The sequence below is a fragment of the Oryzias latipes genome, chromosome 19 (assembly GCF_053564925.1).
Source record: "Oryzias latipes strain Hd-rR chromosome 19, Olatipes_Hd-rR_3.1".
NCBI lineage: Eukaryota > Metazoa > Chordata > Actinopteri > Beloniformes > Adrianichthyidae > Oryzias > Oryzias latipes.
This window is the reverse complement of record NC_136255.1, coordinates 6,186,749-6,201,221: the sequence shown is the minus strand read 5'-3', so window position 1 is coordinate 6,201,221 and position 14,473 is coordinate 6,186,749. Positions and strand designations below refer to the sequence as shown.

Here is a 14,473-nt window from a genome sequence, read left to right as displayed (position 1 = left end):
ACAATACATGCAGGGCTCAGATCCTGTGCAAACACAAACATCATGTCTGCGTGTGCGTCATTTTCTACCTCCTCTGTACTTTCAGACTTTCCATCAGATGTTCTGCTCAACATCTGGTCCAGTTCATGTTCTGTTCCAGAACCGCAGCTCTGTCATGACGGTTCAAATGTCCTTGTTTCTCAGTTCTCTGTTTTACAAGAAAAAAGTGGGTTTTAAGGGGAGACTGGACTGTTCTGTCACAAAGAGCAGACCATGTCTGTTGTAGACAGGACGCTAACTTGGAACATTTTAAGTTTACAATAGGATATAAAAGTAAACTTCAAGTACTATGGACTACTTCCATGTACTATACTTTTTACTAAGAGTAGTTGTCTTTTTTTCTGTTTGTGAGCTTTGATTTACAGTCTGTTTATCTGACTCTTCTCCTGACAGCCTGACAGTCTCACTTTATGACACTTTTTGGGCTTATTTTTAAGTGGTGTGAGGACCTCTTTACCTTTTATTCAGCTTTACTTTATGCTGTGGTCCAGACAAAAGCGAAATCTTGAGTCCACTGTTTTATTCAGGTCAATTTCAGAAAGAGCAATTGATGAAAACCTTCTAATCGACTTAGATCTGAATGATGACAGAATTTAAAGCAAGTCACAGAAACATTTAAAATATTGTTTATCATAGATGTTCAACTCATAATCACAAAAAAGCAATAAACAAAGGAGTGACTATTTCAGAAAATAACCAGGTTTCTGTGTTTTACAAGGTTTAAATGTGTGTGTTTGAATAGAAGTCATTTAATTAAAGTCCCACTCCAGTCATCTCCACTTATTTAATTATGATTTTGTCATTTATACACAAAATCCAAAAACTTGTTTTCAATGACATAGTTTCTGCAGAGTGGCAGGAGTTCACTAGAAATTCACCAAAGGTGTGGGAAGGACTGCTGGCGTGAAGAAAACCACACACTCATATCCTCCCCATTGCTGAGAGCTCTCTGTTTACATGCTCTCCTGCCATCTTACAGCCCCTCACACCCCAACCTAACCTTAGTGGTGTAACAATAAAGGTGAGCAACATTGGCACCATCCAGCCGTCCAGGTTTAATCCAGATTCCAGCTCAGACGAGGAAAACGAAGATGTTCACAGATCTAGTCGTCTACTTGGCATCAGGGAGCTTGTGGCTCGCCCAGAAAATTTTCTGCTTTTCTTTTTCAAACAGCTTTTTTTCATCTGCTCCTGATTCACAACGACATGAATGAAGAAATAACCAAACATGCAATTTTAATCTTAATTTGTTCTATTATTTGTCCTCCAAAACACCAAAAACAGAATTTTCAGAGGAGTAGGGCATTAAAGAGTCTCCTTTACACAAAGAGAAGCAAGACAACCTGACGAAAACTGCCAAACATACAGTCTCATAAGGAGCTTATTTGAGCTGAGGGCAACAAAAATACTAAAAATGAACAGATTTTAAATGTCGTTATTGCTTCATGTTTGGGGTTTGCTTGTTTTTGTCATTTCAGCTCAACCATTGGAGAGGTGGGATCGTGGAGGACTTTGGTGTTGGAGGTAAAAGAACTCATTTATTCTTTGCTTGACGCGTTTATTTTGTCTCATCACAGCAGCTTTCGTTTACATGTCAGCAGATGGCTGCTGTTAGCGGACAGACAGGATGCATTTCAGGACTGTCGCTCCCCTCTGCTCTCCTGCGCGCTCCGCAGCGCCCCCCACCGGCCTGCCGCCGCCCCTGCGAGGAGAAGCCGTGTGCGCCCGGTGAGCGACCGCAGCTGAAGAGACAAGCCCGCAGTCTGCACCCAGGTAAGAAAGCCGCGTCGAGGTCTTTGCGTGTTTTACCCGAACCCCATGCGGGCGCGATCCCGCAGGAGGCGCGGGGGAGAAGGAGCTTCGAGCAGCCTCCACTCCTCCATCAGCGTTTGCCTGCTTGCTTGTCACTTGTTCTTTTCGGGGGGGATAGGCTGGGCCTGTTGTGCGCTCAGAAACACGAAGATGGACCCGCAGCTGCATCTCCTCATCTCCCCAAACCTTTAACCACCCCGCTCTTGCTCCCCTCAGCTCCTCATCTTCCTCTCCAAAAAAACAAAACAAAAAAAAACCGCGTTTCTGTTGCGGCCATCATTCCTCCGTGCTCGAGAGGAGTGGTCGCCTCCCTGTTTAAAAAAAATAAAGAAAGAAATGCACGTTTCCTCCCCCTCCATCATCATGCCATGAGGACGAACGTCTCCATCATTCTCCGGAGCTGGTCCTCCTCTTCCAGACGCACAGATCTTCATCTTGTCCTTTGCGCGCTCCCCAAAACCTAATCCAGCGGAGTAATGCGCGATCTCATTATTGACAGATTCCAGGAGGCCGGCTGTGTCATAATAATAATGCTTGCTGCCGTTTATCACCTGCTTCTCTTTGTCTGCTTTGGACTGTGCAGTCCGTCAGGGTGGAGGTTCTCCTGAGTCCCCGTCGTTCCTTTTCCTCTCTCCCTCTGGTTTATTCTGGATCTTTCGTTTCTTTGGTTCATCTCTGTTTTCATGGCTGCGTGCCTCGTGAATCATGGCATGCGCCTCATTTTTATAGCAATCATGGAAATAATGTGCAAAAACAGGGGGAAAAACACAAATAATCAGCGTGGATTCGTATTCACATACAGTTGGGCCATAAAATGACGTTATGATGGATCAGCCGTGAAGCAGGGACAGTTCTGCGCCTGTGCGTAAATGCCAAGCCCTTTTTTTCCCTCTTCGTCTAGTCACCAGAGCCAGCGTCTCTGCCAGGCCGCTTATCTTCCACATACGGGCTCCTCTGTAATCCGCACGAGGTCAGCGCGCGCGGCCTAATTCACGGCGCGTGGAATAAGCCCGTTTGCGCAAACGTCGTGGGAACCATCTGGTTTCATTTGCTCACCTGAGATATAAAAACACCTGCGGTGTTAATTCTTTTTGCAGTGAGGGTTTGTGCTCTCATCGTGTCAGCATCATGAGGGGAGGGGGTCCTGATGATGGAGAGATTCTGCATTTGGTTTCCATAGACGTCCTGGTTTGATGGACAGCCCCCCCTCAGAGGATGGAGAAGCACGCCTCCCCTTCAAAGGCTTGGAGGATGAAGACAGATCTTGGCTTTGCAGACTGATGTTATTCACACCTGTATGAACAGCATAGTGGCAGTAATGGCTCTAAAACACTGTCCAGACAGAACAATCATGGATCGCCTTTGATTTTTCCACTTCCCAGTTCATGCTCAGACCAAACCAACCATCATTTAGCGGTTTGGTTCCTTTAATGTTTAGTTTAAACGAGGAAATATCAAAACAGCTTCATCTGGGAGCACAGCTGACTCTTCATCCAACACGTTTGTTGGCTCTAAAGTCCCATTCTGATCACTTTCATTTATGCAGTTTTTCACCAAAATCCAAAAACATGTGTAGTTTTCTAGGACATAGTTTCTGCAGAGCAGCTAGAGTTCAGTTGTTGGCGGGACTTTTGGCGCTGAGTGAGCCTCTCACCCCTTCCCGTCATCCATCTGTTTACATGCTCTCCCGCTAGCTTACAGCACTTCACCCCAACCAAACATGATTGGAAAATTGTAAACAATATCGGAGCCGTACACTTTTGAGCTCAGACGAGGATAAGAGAGACGCACATTGATCTAGTCATCTTCAAGGGCATCAGAATGGAGCGGAGCAGGGGGCTTGTGGCCTGTCGTTGTTCGTCTTACATCAACAAGCTTTATCCAACGGCATTCCAACAGTTTGGATAAATAATAACTCAGAAATGTCATTTCAAGCCAAATTTTCCTTACAAATGTCCTCCATCCTCTGAAAAATACCACCAGAACATGTTAAAAACACAATTTCATTCAAACATGTAGATGTCCACATGAAGGACTCATCTCTGAGGTTTCTTCTTTTTTCCCTGGAAAATATTTCTTTTTTTAAGAGTTTTTCCTTAAAAAAAAGGACGGTTTAAGGACAGGGATGCCCAGTTTAGCTTAGTTTAGTTTAACAATCAGAGATTGTATTTTAGAACAGATTTGATCTTTTTCACAGCTACTGGTATGAAGCCCGTTGAGACAACTGTGTTGTAATATGGGGCTAAATAAATCAAAGTGAATTGAATTTTCATCGGAGTGCCTCTTTAAATATGTTGATGGAGCAAATGTTGTCTGGAGAACTGCAGCTTTTTGATTGACCTTTCACTTCAGAGCGACTCTCATTACGGTGGTTTTGGTCTCTGAGACAGTTTGATTTTATCTCCTGAAAAGAAAGACTTATTTTTTCTCACTTGAAATCATTGCTGCATGATCAGCTACAGCTACAACAAAATAACCTGCACTGCCCTCTAGTGTTGCGTTGTCTCACATTTCTTAGTATCTTAATTAACAAGACAAAGACAAAAATCTTCCAAGTATTTAATCAGAAGTGGCGTTTAAAGTAATACTTTTTATGAAAACTTTATATTCCTTAATTCTTTTGATAAATATTTAAAGAGTAATTCCCTTCAATCATTTAATTCTGGGGAAAAATGTAATAAACATATTTTTCTAAGCTCTTGCTGATTTTTGAAGGTGGATTAACAGTTTTTTTTTAAAATAATCTCCTCTGGAATCCAAAAGTCAGTTCTAAAAACATTTTTCTTAAATCACTGTAATGTTCACCCGTCTCCTCCTTTGTGATTTCTGTAACTCTGTCATTCATTCAGAAGTCAGAAGGAGGCGTTTCTTTCTGCTTTAGAATGCGTCTGCATTGTTTTCTGACTGATTACAGCCTGAACTACACAAAGACTTTGCTCTTTTTGTCATTTTTCATTTTTACTATAATTCTTCATTATGGTAGTGTGAAGTATTGAATAACTAGAATAAAGATTTTAAGACAAAAAAAAATGTTTTTGTACAACTGCTGCGCTCAAAGCCGCAGAGCAAACCATGTTTTCATTGAGGACGTCAAAGAAAACCTGAAGTACCTCCATGAGCGTTCATGCCACAGCATGTTCAGCTCTTCCTCCTTCTGGCTAGTTTGAGTCACCGGCTGCAGCAGCATGGCCTTGTGAGCATTATGAAACGGAGCCGCTTGGCAAATGACCTGCAGACTCGTTTAGGCTGCAGTCCAAAGGTGACTGCATCCAGATTTCCTTTTGGAGCGTTCCGTCTGCAGCGCTTAGGCTGGCAGAACCAGCAACCCTGGAATTACGTCTCTGGTTCTCCTGTTTGATGCATTTGACTTTAGGGATGAAATGATTAGGATAAAATAGGAATTAAAGTCCCAAAAACGTCCTCCAGATGCTTTTTTAAGACCCTGTCTGAGATCATTTTAAGAACTTTATGTTGTCTGATTAGATTCAGCAATAATATCATTTATTTTTTTGTTTAAAGACCCACTCCAATCCTCTTTTGATCTATCTTCAAAGCCTTTCCACTGGTCTTTTAATTATGATTATGCTGTTTCAGCCAAAATTTTAAAAAACTGTTGTCTTCTAGCACATAGTTTCTGCAGAGGAGCAATAGAAATACTCAGAAATGCAATTTTAATCTCAATTTTCCTCATATGTGTCCTCCATCACCAAAACATTTTACAAGAACATGTTAAAAACACCACAAACACATTTTTCCTTGAAGTGGGTCTTAACATTTTCACAGTTTGAAAGCAAAAATGTGTTTTTGTGTTTTGATGCAGCCTTTCTTCTGCAGCAGAGGTGGGCAGACAGAGTTGTGTGTCAGCATCAGAGGAAGGAGTAGCGGGTCTGAAGCTGCCTTCTTGCATGTGGTTGACCAGCCCCATGCTGATGCAGTGTGTGTTTTAGTGTGTTTGTGCGAGTTTATTGTCTGTGCACTCAGCAGCTTAGGCCTGCCAACACCCTCCACCCTGAAAAAAACAGAAAGGTTGAAGCAAAATTTGCAGCTTTCTGGATGTGTGATCATTTCCGATGATCATTCTGGTAGAATAAGACGCCAGCCCAGCACCGATGGGGTTCAGAACAGAAATGAACCACACCCTCCTCCTCCTCCGCAGATGCAGACCCACATTGGGAAGGTAGATGTGGATGCTGGAGACTGGGCGAGCGCGCTCTGAGGCAAATGACGAGGAAAGTAGGTCAGAGATCCAGGAGCAGCCAAGCATGAGTGCGGCGCAGCATCCTCGACTCTGTGCTGAGCTGCAAGCGGCCCTTCTGAAGGAAGCTTCAAACCCAGCGTCACACCAGCTCTCTAACTTCTCTGAGAAATAATTCCATTCTTAGTGATTTTACTGGGAAATGCTTAAGTAGGCTGTGCTTTTTTTAACATTCAATAAATTAATTTCACTGCAAAAACGGAATCTTGAGAAAATAAGAAGACCCTTATTTCAAGTGAAAGGTCCTGTTTTACAAGAAATATAATATTAACAAGAATATTTTTCAGTAGCTAAATGGTTAGAGAAAATATGTCTTAATAAGAATATTTTATTAAAAGAAGAACATTTTTCTTACCTCATTGGCAGATATTTTATTGCTTATTTAAAGAAAAAAAATCAAATTTTAAGAATTGTTGACTTATTTATGGAGGGGCTGTTTTTGCAGTGTTGGATTTTCTCCTGCAACAACACAAAAATAAATCTCAGATGTTCAGCCTACATAAAATAAAAAAACCTGCTAGTAAGAAGTATTATATTTTCAAATGATTGGATGGACAAATACATGATGGATAGACATACTTTGAAAATTTCCCACTTCAGGCTTTTAAAAACACAGACAGTTAGAAGACAAAGACACAACTAATTATAATCTCATTGCACACTGCCTCAAATAAATAGAAGTATTGGTAGATTTTTGTATTTTTTGTAAAAAAAGAAAATCTTAATCAGAAATCACACATTTAACAATATTGAATAGTGTGACCAACATATTGAGACATAAATAAACACTTCTGATTATATTCAGTATTATTGAACACAATATGAGACACAGTGCAGTTCCAAAAAACGTACCTGAACTGATACCAAAATCAAATAAAACTTTAGAGCAAAATAAAATCAAGTTTAGCTCCGCCTTTTGGAAGTAAAAGCATCTGTAAACCCTGCAGACTCCATCTTTAGCTGTAAATGCTGGGCTTTTATTAAGACGATCTGAACTCTGAGGTTTCATATAAAGAAGCCGCTGACTTCTTCTTACTTATTATCACACATCCACGTTTGAGCTCTTTGTTTTATAAATCACTGGAAGACAGCTTTAATTATGAGGAGCTTTGGGGACATTTTCTGACATTTTCAACTGTGTTCTTGAGATTTCATCTGGTTTCTGTTTGGCATGAGTTCATTCTCCTTTTTTCGTTTTTTATTCTGCACTTCCACATTGTTGTGCTAACATGGTTGGCCCTGAAAGCTCAGCGCTGCCATCTTTGGTTGCCATGCCAACAAGGCAGAGCCTCGGAAGCATTTTGTTGTGAAACCAAGATAATTCATTCTTAACATCCAATGTAAAGGAGCCAAAAAACAAACCAGATCTACGTGGCGGGAATAGAGAGTACAAAATCTCCTCATTGACTGTTTTCAAGGAACGATACACACAAAAAAAACAAACAAACTGGCTGCTCAATCTTCTAAGCCTCTAAGCAAATTTCAGTGATTATTTAAGGTTTTTAAACCGGTTTCGTCTCTCTTTTCATTATTTTGCTACATTTATTTTCAATGTTTTGCATAGCTGCTGAGTGTTCATGAGCTTCTGCGACGACTCCGTCACACAAAATTGCAAACATCAAGCCTTTTGTCATGACGCCACGATGACGTCAGGATTTGCTGCAACTCATATTGTGGTAAAGTCAAGTGTTCACATGACGGATCAATGCAAACTCTGACTTTTGGGTGCTCTTGAGCCCTCCGTCAGTCTTTGCTGCATCACGCAGTGAACTCTCATGGATCCTGGAGCTCTGTCAACATCCTTGTTGACCGTCATCCTCGCAGATGGGAAGTCGCTGCCAAGTTCACATTTTCACACGGCCCTGAGAAGAACAGGCTGCACCAGCAGACCTTTCAGCTGTTTCCCCCTCATGAAGCTGAGACAAAAGCCCGCTGTCACCAATGGACCTGACAGCAGGTCATCTTATACCTCACATAGACTTAGATGGCAATGACTGACATAACACCCCCTCCTTAAATTCCTAAAATGTGGTCTTTTTGACATGTTCTTGTGATGACAGAGGACATATATTAAAAGAAAATTAAGCTTAAAAATACTTTTCTGTGTATTACTTTATTTAATTTGTGATGGGAAACAATCTCCCTGCTTCGAGCTCCCAGCGATGGGAAGGGGCGTCGGGGTAACTCCGCTACAACAGTCCTGACCACAACTCACAGGTGAATTTCTAATGGACCCCCCTGAATGCTTTGAAAACAGATAAAAATATGATCGGAGTGGATCTTTAACGGTAGCATTTAATCACCAACACTTTCAAAACCATCCTCCTGAACCTGCAGCTTTTAAATTCTACAGTCGTTTAAAATGACCATTTTTCTTTTAGACACATGCAGTCGCACAAGAACAGTTATGCTACATTTATCCTTTAGGTTAGCATTGTTGTTTAGGTAGATGGATAAAATTAAACCTTTTTTATTTACTGATCAAAGTCGGATGTTTGCTTTGCTTTCTTGTACTACAATAAGTGTCTACAGCTAACTTTTCAAATTTAGAATTAATTTAAGTTATTTGTGCATAACTTTATAAGCAGCAGTAAAGAAGTGACATTTCATCAAACATCAGAATTCTCCTTAAAGTTCCACTTTACCTTCATCACCGCTATAAGCTTTTTCCAGCGTCGTTTTTTCGTCTGCTCCTGATTCATAACATTTGAATAAAGAAATACTTTGAAATGCACATTTAGGCTTACATTTCTTCATATTTGCTCTCCATCATCAGAAAAATGCCACAAGAACATGTTAAAGACACCAAAAACACAATTTTATTCAGAGTTGGAACCCGTCTGTCTCTTTGGAAGCGCTGAAATCTTTCTCGGCACAATGACTAGAAACAGGAAATGCCATAGGAAGTTTAACAATTGTGAACCAAAAATTAATAGTGGAAAACAAATTTCGAAGGTTGTAGGAAAAGGTGCGAAACAGAGATATCAGATAAGGCAGTGTTAGTGTGTGATGTGTAAACACAGGTTTTGTCGTCTTTGTTATGGAAACACAGACATGTCAGCGGGGAATCAATTGGCAAAATTTAAAGATGAAGGAGTGCGAAAAAGACATTTTTCATTTTCTTTTTTTGGATTTTGTTTTAAAATCAAATAATTTATGTTTTGGGATTAATACAGTTTCTGTTTGGCGACAAATTTAAAAAAATTGCTCAAATTAAAAATCTAAACACTTTTTTTTAGAATGCTGTATAGTGTCGCTTATAAAATGACAAAATCAATTAAATTCGAAAAGTTCAACCGTGAAACTGTATTTTTATGCTCTCAGATGTCTGTGTTTTCTCCTCCTACTTTATTTTACACATCAAATAATGAGCTTTAACTGAAGGACTTGTTAGTTCATTAGCAGCTGAGTGTTTTACATGAACATCCCCGCCCTGAGCACACAGTGGTTATCAGAGGAAGGGCCGAGCTGCCATTGGTGGACTTTGTTTGCTCTCCAGTCACTGAACGAGCTCTCAGAATGGCTGTCGCTTTGGCAAGTGGACAGCTTTCTTCTTCTTCTTGTACAGATTCTGTCATGTGTGAAGCTACAATAGGAGTGTTGTTCAGGAGCAGAGCATGAGTACTCCATTTATGTCAGATCTCCACGGCGCACTAACACTGCTGGGGTCTCATTCATCAGAATGTTCTTTAAGGATGGAAAAAGTTGGAGTTTATTACAGGAAGTGTTGTTAGGCAGCAGAGACACGTTTAAATGTGCAACGTTAGAAATTATTTCACATAAATCTGAGGAAAACCTCAAAATTCAAAAAGTAAATTAACTATGCTAAGAAACATATTTTACCCACTTATCAAATTAAATGGCTTTTTGTTTGTGGTTTAATCTGAAGCTATTTTTTGTTTTTCTGCGTTCCTAATTGATTTGTTTGTCAAGAAGAGTTTTTGCACTTTTCATTAGTGAAGTGTGGCATCAAAGAGCTGCAACCCTTTAACTTGAATGAGTTGAATTTTCTTTATTTATGCCCTCAAGCATCATAAAAATGCTACAAGAACATGTTGAAAGATGATTTTCATCAGTTGGGTCTTTAAAACATTTGTGGGATTTGAGATTTCGCCCCTCACTCATTCTGCAGTCACATGATCTCTCATCAGTATGTGAATGTGTTTGAATGGGACTGTTACTGAAAAGGGATTTCAGCCTTGAAGAAGGTCTCACGAAGAATTTACCATTTTGTTTTCAATGTTGTTGGTTTTTTTTAACGCAGTTCCTCTCAAAAAGGTCATTCCAGGAGACAATTTCAACCCGTCTCATGCCATGTGTGCAACTTTCCTGCAGAGGTTGTTCTTTACAAGCTGTCTTTACTGAACCAACAGCATGACGGCGAGTTTGAGGAGGAAGAAGTACATCTGGGATTATTTAGAGACAAATTTGAGTTTGTTCAATATCCCAGGGAGAAAAATCTTTAGACCTTTTTGAAAAAATGAGCGTCGGAATGGCATCAGATCAGAAACAGACAGAATCCAACAAACATTGGATGATGGAGACAGAAAATCCCCTCCATCTTTGGTTTTTGGGTGTTTCAGTGGGACTGTTAGGTGGACTGCGGTTGCCACCCGGACCCTTCCATGTGTCATGCATGTGAAAAGCAGTTCAAACCCTCAGGAGGTCAGGAAGTATGACGGTGAAGGTCACATAGCTGAGCCCAGTTTGCCTTCTGAGAGGGTTTATGGGGTGAAGTAACCATGGCGATGGGTTTAGCGTTGGAGATAATTAGGAGACAGTTGCAGCAGGTCCTCCCTCCTGCCTTCAGGGAAAGTCAATTACAGAAAAAACATGTTTCTACAAACCCAATAAAAACACTTAGGAATTTTGAAAACAAACCTTTTGAGAAAAAAATTCTGTCCTGTAAATTTTTAGAAGATGTTTAAAATTGGAGTCACATGCCAGCGACGCTCTGCAGCTGATGTAAAGAAATGGCGAGATTTTGGAAAATCTGCTGAATGCAGTTCAGTTAGACTCCAACAGAGGGCTGTCTGTGTGCTTGTAGATCACCGCCCTGTTTAGACTAGCCCATATAATGATTCCTCTACCTTCATGTGGGAGTGCGATGTTGAATGCTTTTGTTGTTCACATGCACTAACACGGCTTAAAGCAGTCCTTTGATGTTCCGCGTTTCTATTGGAAATCATTATATCTAATCCTAATCATGAATTATGGGATTTCACTGAGGACTCTCTGAGATGTTGTGATTAGGATTTCTTTTGTTCCACCAATCTTTTTTTTCCACTTTGTCCATTCAGCTTTTAGTGTTTTTCTTTTCACACTTTTGTAACGTCCTTGTTTTTCTCCAACGCAAATGTTTTTGGAAACAATTCCATTTGGCCGTCAAATAATCCTGTGCGCTAATCACCCGATCAGTCTTTTGGGGGCTTCAGGCTCTAAGCGTTGCTCTACTTTACTTCTGAGAGATTAAGCCATCATGTTTATGTGTCAACATGGGGGATGGAGTGAAGCTGAAGTTCAGGGGCAGAAACACCGGGAAAAAGCCGTTTGGATGCAGCCACTGATTGTGTGGTGAGCTCTGCACGCTGGGGTGGCCTGTTCCAACGTTAGACCAGAGAAAAATATGATTTGAACTGATGTAACCAGAGGCTTGAGCAGTGACGTGCAGTCAGGAGAGGCAGGTGAGGCTGTGCCTCACCTGTCATTATGGGAAGAAAAGAGAAAAAATAAATTCAATTATTATATTTAATCAGTAATTTGTGCTTTGCAGTCATTTTCCATTTAAATGTACCATTTTTGGGTGTTTTTTCTTTTCAAAATCGCTGAATTTCCGCATTTGCCATTCAGATAATAAGAAATGACGTGCGATGAGGCACCAGCCCGCTGAGCCTCACCTTGGATTGCGCAATACCTATGCAGTCAGACAGTACTGCTGTCTCTCTGTGTGTCGGTTCAATCACCTGTACTATATGAGCTGAGTTTACATAATTTAGCAGATGTATATGATGTACAGTGTTTGTTTTTATAAATAACTGTATGTGAGGGACGTGTTTCTTGTGCTGAGCGCTAAACGCCGGCAAAAAAGCCGCTGGGTGAGGCCAGACTTTCTCGTGCCTCATGTTAGGGGGCGCCGGTGAGCCCTAAGATTATGAACAGCCTGAATATAATACTAGAAGAAGTGATAGCAAGCGGCAAGTCATTTTCTTCAGAAGGAGCGGCGTATGGACTTTATTTACAAGTAAAGGTAAGACGATAATAACGTTTGTGCTTTTTTCTATGCTGCAGTTTGTATATGAAAAAAAAACATGTTGAAATGATATTTTAAACAAAACGTTAACTGTTGTCAATTAAATGGTGAATAAGTTACTCAGTTATTTATACTCATGGTTCATATGTTTGTAAATCTGAGTGATGACGTCAGTGCCTCACCAGCCATTAACCTCACCGCACGTCACTGGGCTTGAGCATAATCTGATTGGTAATCCGCTTGCTTTGAGATTTGACACAATTCCCGTGTCGGCTGGTTGAAGGAGCTCGTCGGGCCTTGGAGGAGCAGTGTGAGGCGGGGTCATGGTTGAGCTGAAGTGAAACACAAGTGCTGCACTTGTTGAAGGGCTGCTGCAGTGGAGTGACAGCTCCACGGTTTTCTTGTGGTGGTGTCACTGCGACTATTTTTGCTCAGGAAGCTGTAACATGAAGCTCCAGCCCCACGTCAGGGGGTATAAATAACTGCTGGGTTTTCACAGGCAAAGTGTCTGTTTACATTCTGAGGTGACGGACTGGACACTGCATGCCGGAAGACAAAGTGTCCGACAAGTGGGACATCATTCGCCTTAATCCCGTCAGCCGCTTTGCTTGTGAATGTTCTGACTCATGTGACGCCACTGATCGCGGCACGTTTGCTCTTGCGCAGCCTGACCCGTGACTGGAGATGGACTTCATGAACAACGCCTCGAACAGCTACGGCTCTGGAGACACCATGAGCTCCTCCTTGGCCAACATGACCATCAACGACCAGCACCACCAGGAGAACGGGGTCCAGATGGGACACAGAAATGCAGGAGATGCCAAAATGAAAGGTCAGATCTTCCAGAATAACCAGAAAATGAGGAAACATGTTGGAAAATCACAGTTGGACATTTGTTTTCAAGATGAGACCCATAAATGGTTATATTTCAGCAAAATAAAGGGTAAAACACACTTTAGATCATTTAAACAATGTATTCCTATCAGTAACCCTACTAAAAAGCAATAAAAATAAGAAGAATGTGATAATAAATAACACATTTTATTGTTTAAATACAAAAATTTGAGTAAATTGGAATGGAATGATACATTTGGCAAATATAAAGCTGTTTAAATACATAATAATGCTAAGTATATAACTTTAACTTAACTTGATTTTTCTAAAATAATTTTATGTCTTACAAAAATAGAAATTGGAGAAACGTCTCCTTTGTTTTGAAGAGCGACTTTCTGCAACATTTCTCCCACTTCTTTCACTCTCCATCATCGTTTGCATCTCTCAGTTGCAGCTGAAACTCAATAATTTAGCATGGGGGGAAAGCGTGCCTCCAGCGTTCCTGAATTAGACAGGATTGTAACAAATTCTAAAACATTTTAAGATTTACTTAAAGGTGATAGAAAAAGGGGCAAAAGAAAAATGGTAAAACCTTTATGCCTATTTGTAAAAAAAACTTGAAAACGGATCTTGCCGGGGACAGAGTTTAAGGGGACAGGCTATGCATTTTTATGTAAAAAAAAGAACTGCTTTAAGGGAAATAAATGTGTTGGGGTAAAGTTTTCATGAGATTCAAACATATTTTCAGAGTTTTAGTTCTGAATTCCTTGTGTCAGATTCTTACTTTAGCTCTCTTCTGGAGCTTTATTATTTTATTTTTGAATAATCTTTGAAAAAAGTTTTGCTAGAATAAATTGATGTACGACTGTGATGTTGGTGTTTGGTCCAACTGCACACTGATTGACATCATCTTTGCCTTTTAGTTAGCTCAAAAACACTCCACGGTCACACACTTGACCCATTTTCCAGAAAGAAACAACGTTTTTGTTCGTTTTGTCAGTCAGAGAAGTCAAATGTTATTAAAAAGTGTTTTTTTTCTCACCTCAAGTCAACTTCAAGAAGCATTTTAAAGTGCACGAGTGGATGATTGATGTTTTTTTCCAAATGGGATCGATGAGAACCTGTGGTCTTGTTCACCTCCTCCACAGAAATGAATTGAGTCCGGATGTTGTACTAGTGTCCCACAGGGGCCAGTTAGTGGATGAGAAGCAGAGCAGATACAGGAAATGAGTCCTGAGTGGGGCTGCCTGAACAGTCTGCTGTACATGAAGGTCAGATGAAGA

General features: G+C 40.6%; 1 protein-coding gene and 1 long non-coding RNA gene across 42 annotated transcripts in view; one reads left to right on the top strand and one right to left on the bottom strand.

Annotated features, from left to right (window-relative positions):
- Positions 1-650: 650 nt before the first annotated feature.
- Positions 651-2,748, bottom strand: LOC110017176 (uncharacterized). The gene is made up of 2 exons (XR_002292473.3): positions 2,403-2,748; positions 651-2,311 (listed from the first exon to the last, which is right to left on the bottom strand). It is a non-coding gene; the product is annotated as an uncharacterized LOC110017176 (long non-coding RNA).
- mapta (microtubule-associated protein tau a) overlaps positions 1,613-14,473 on the top strand; it is a 44,186-nt gene continuing 31,325 nt past the window's right edge. For all 41 annotated transcript variants that reach the window (XM_020711983.3, XM_020711975.3, XM_020711982.3 and 38 more), the window contains exons 1-2: positions 1,613-1,812; positions 13,023-13,188. In XM_020711983.3, the coding sequence (XP_020567642.1) occupies positions 13,041-13,188 (148 nt within the window). In that variant the 5' untranslated portion in view covers positions 1,613-1,812; positions 13,023-13,040. The remainder of the gene's footprint in view (positions 1,813-13,022; positions 13,189-14,473) is intronic.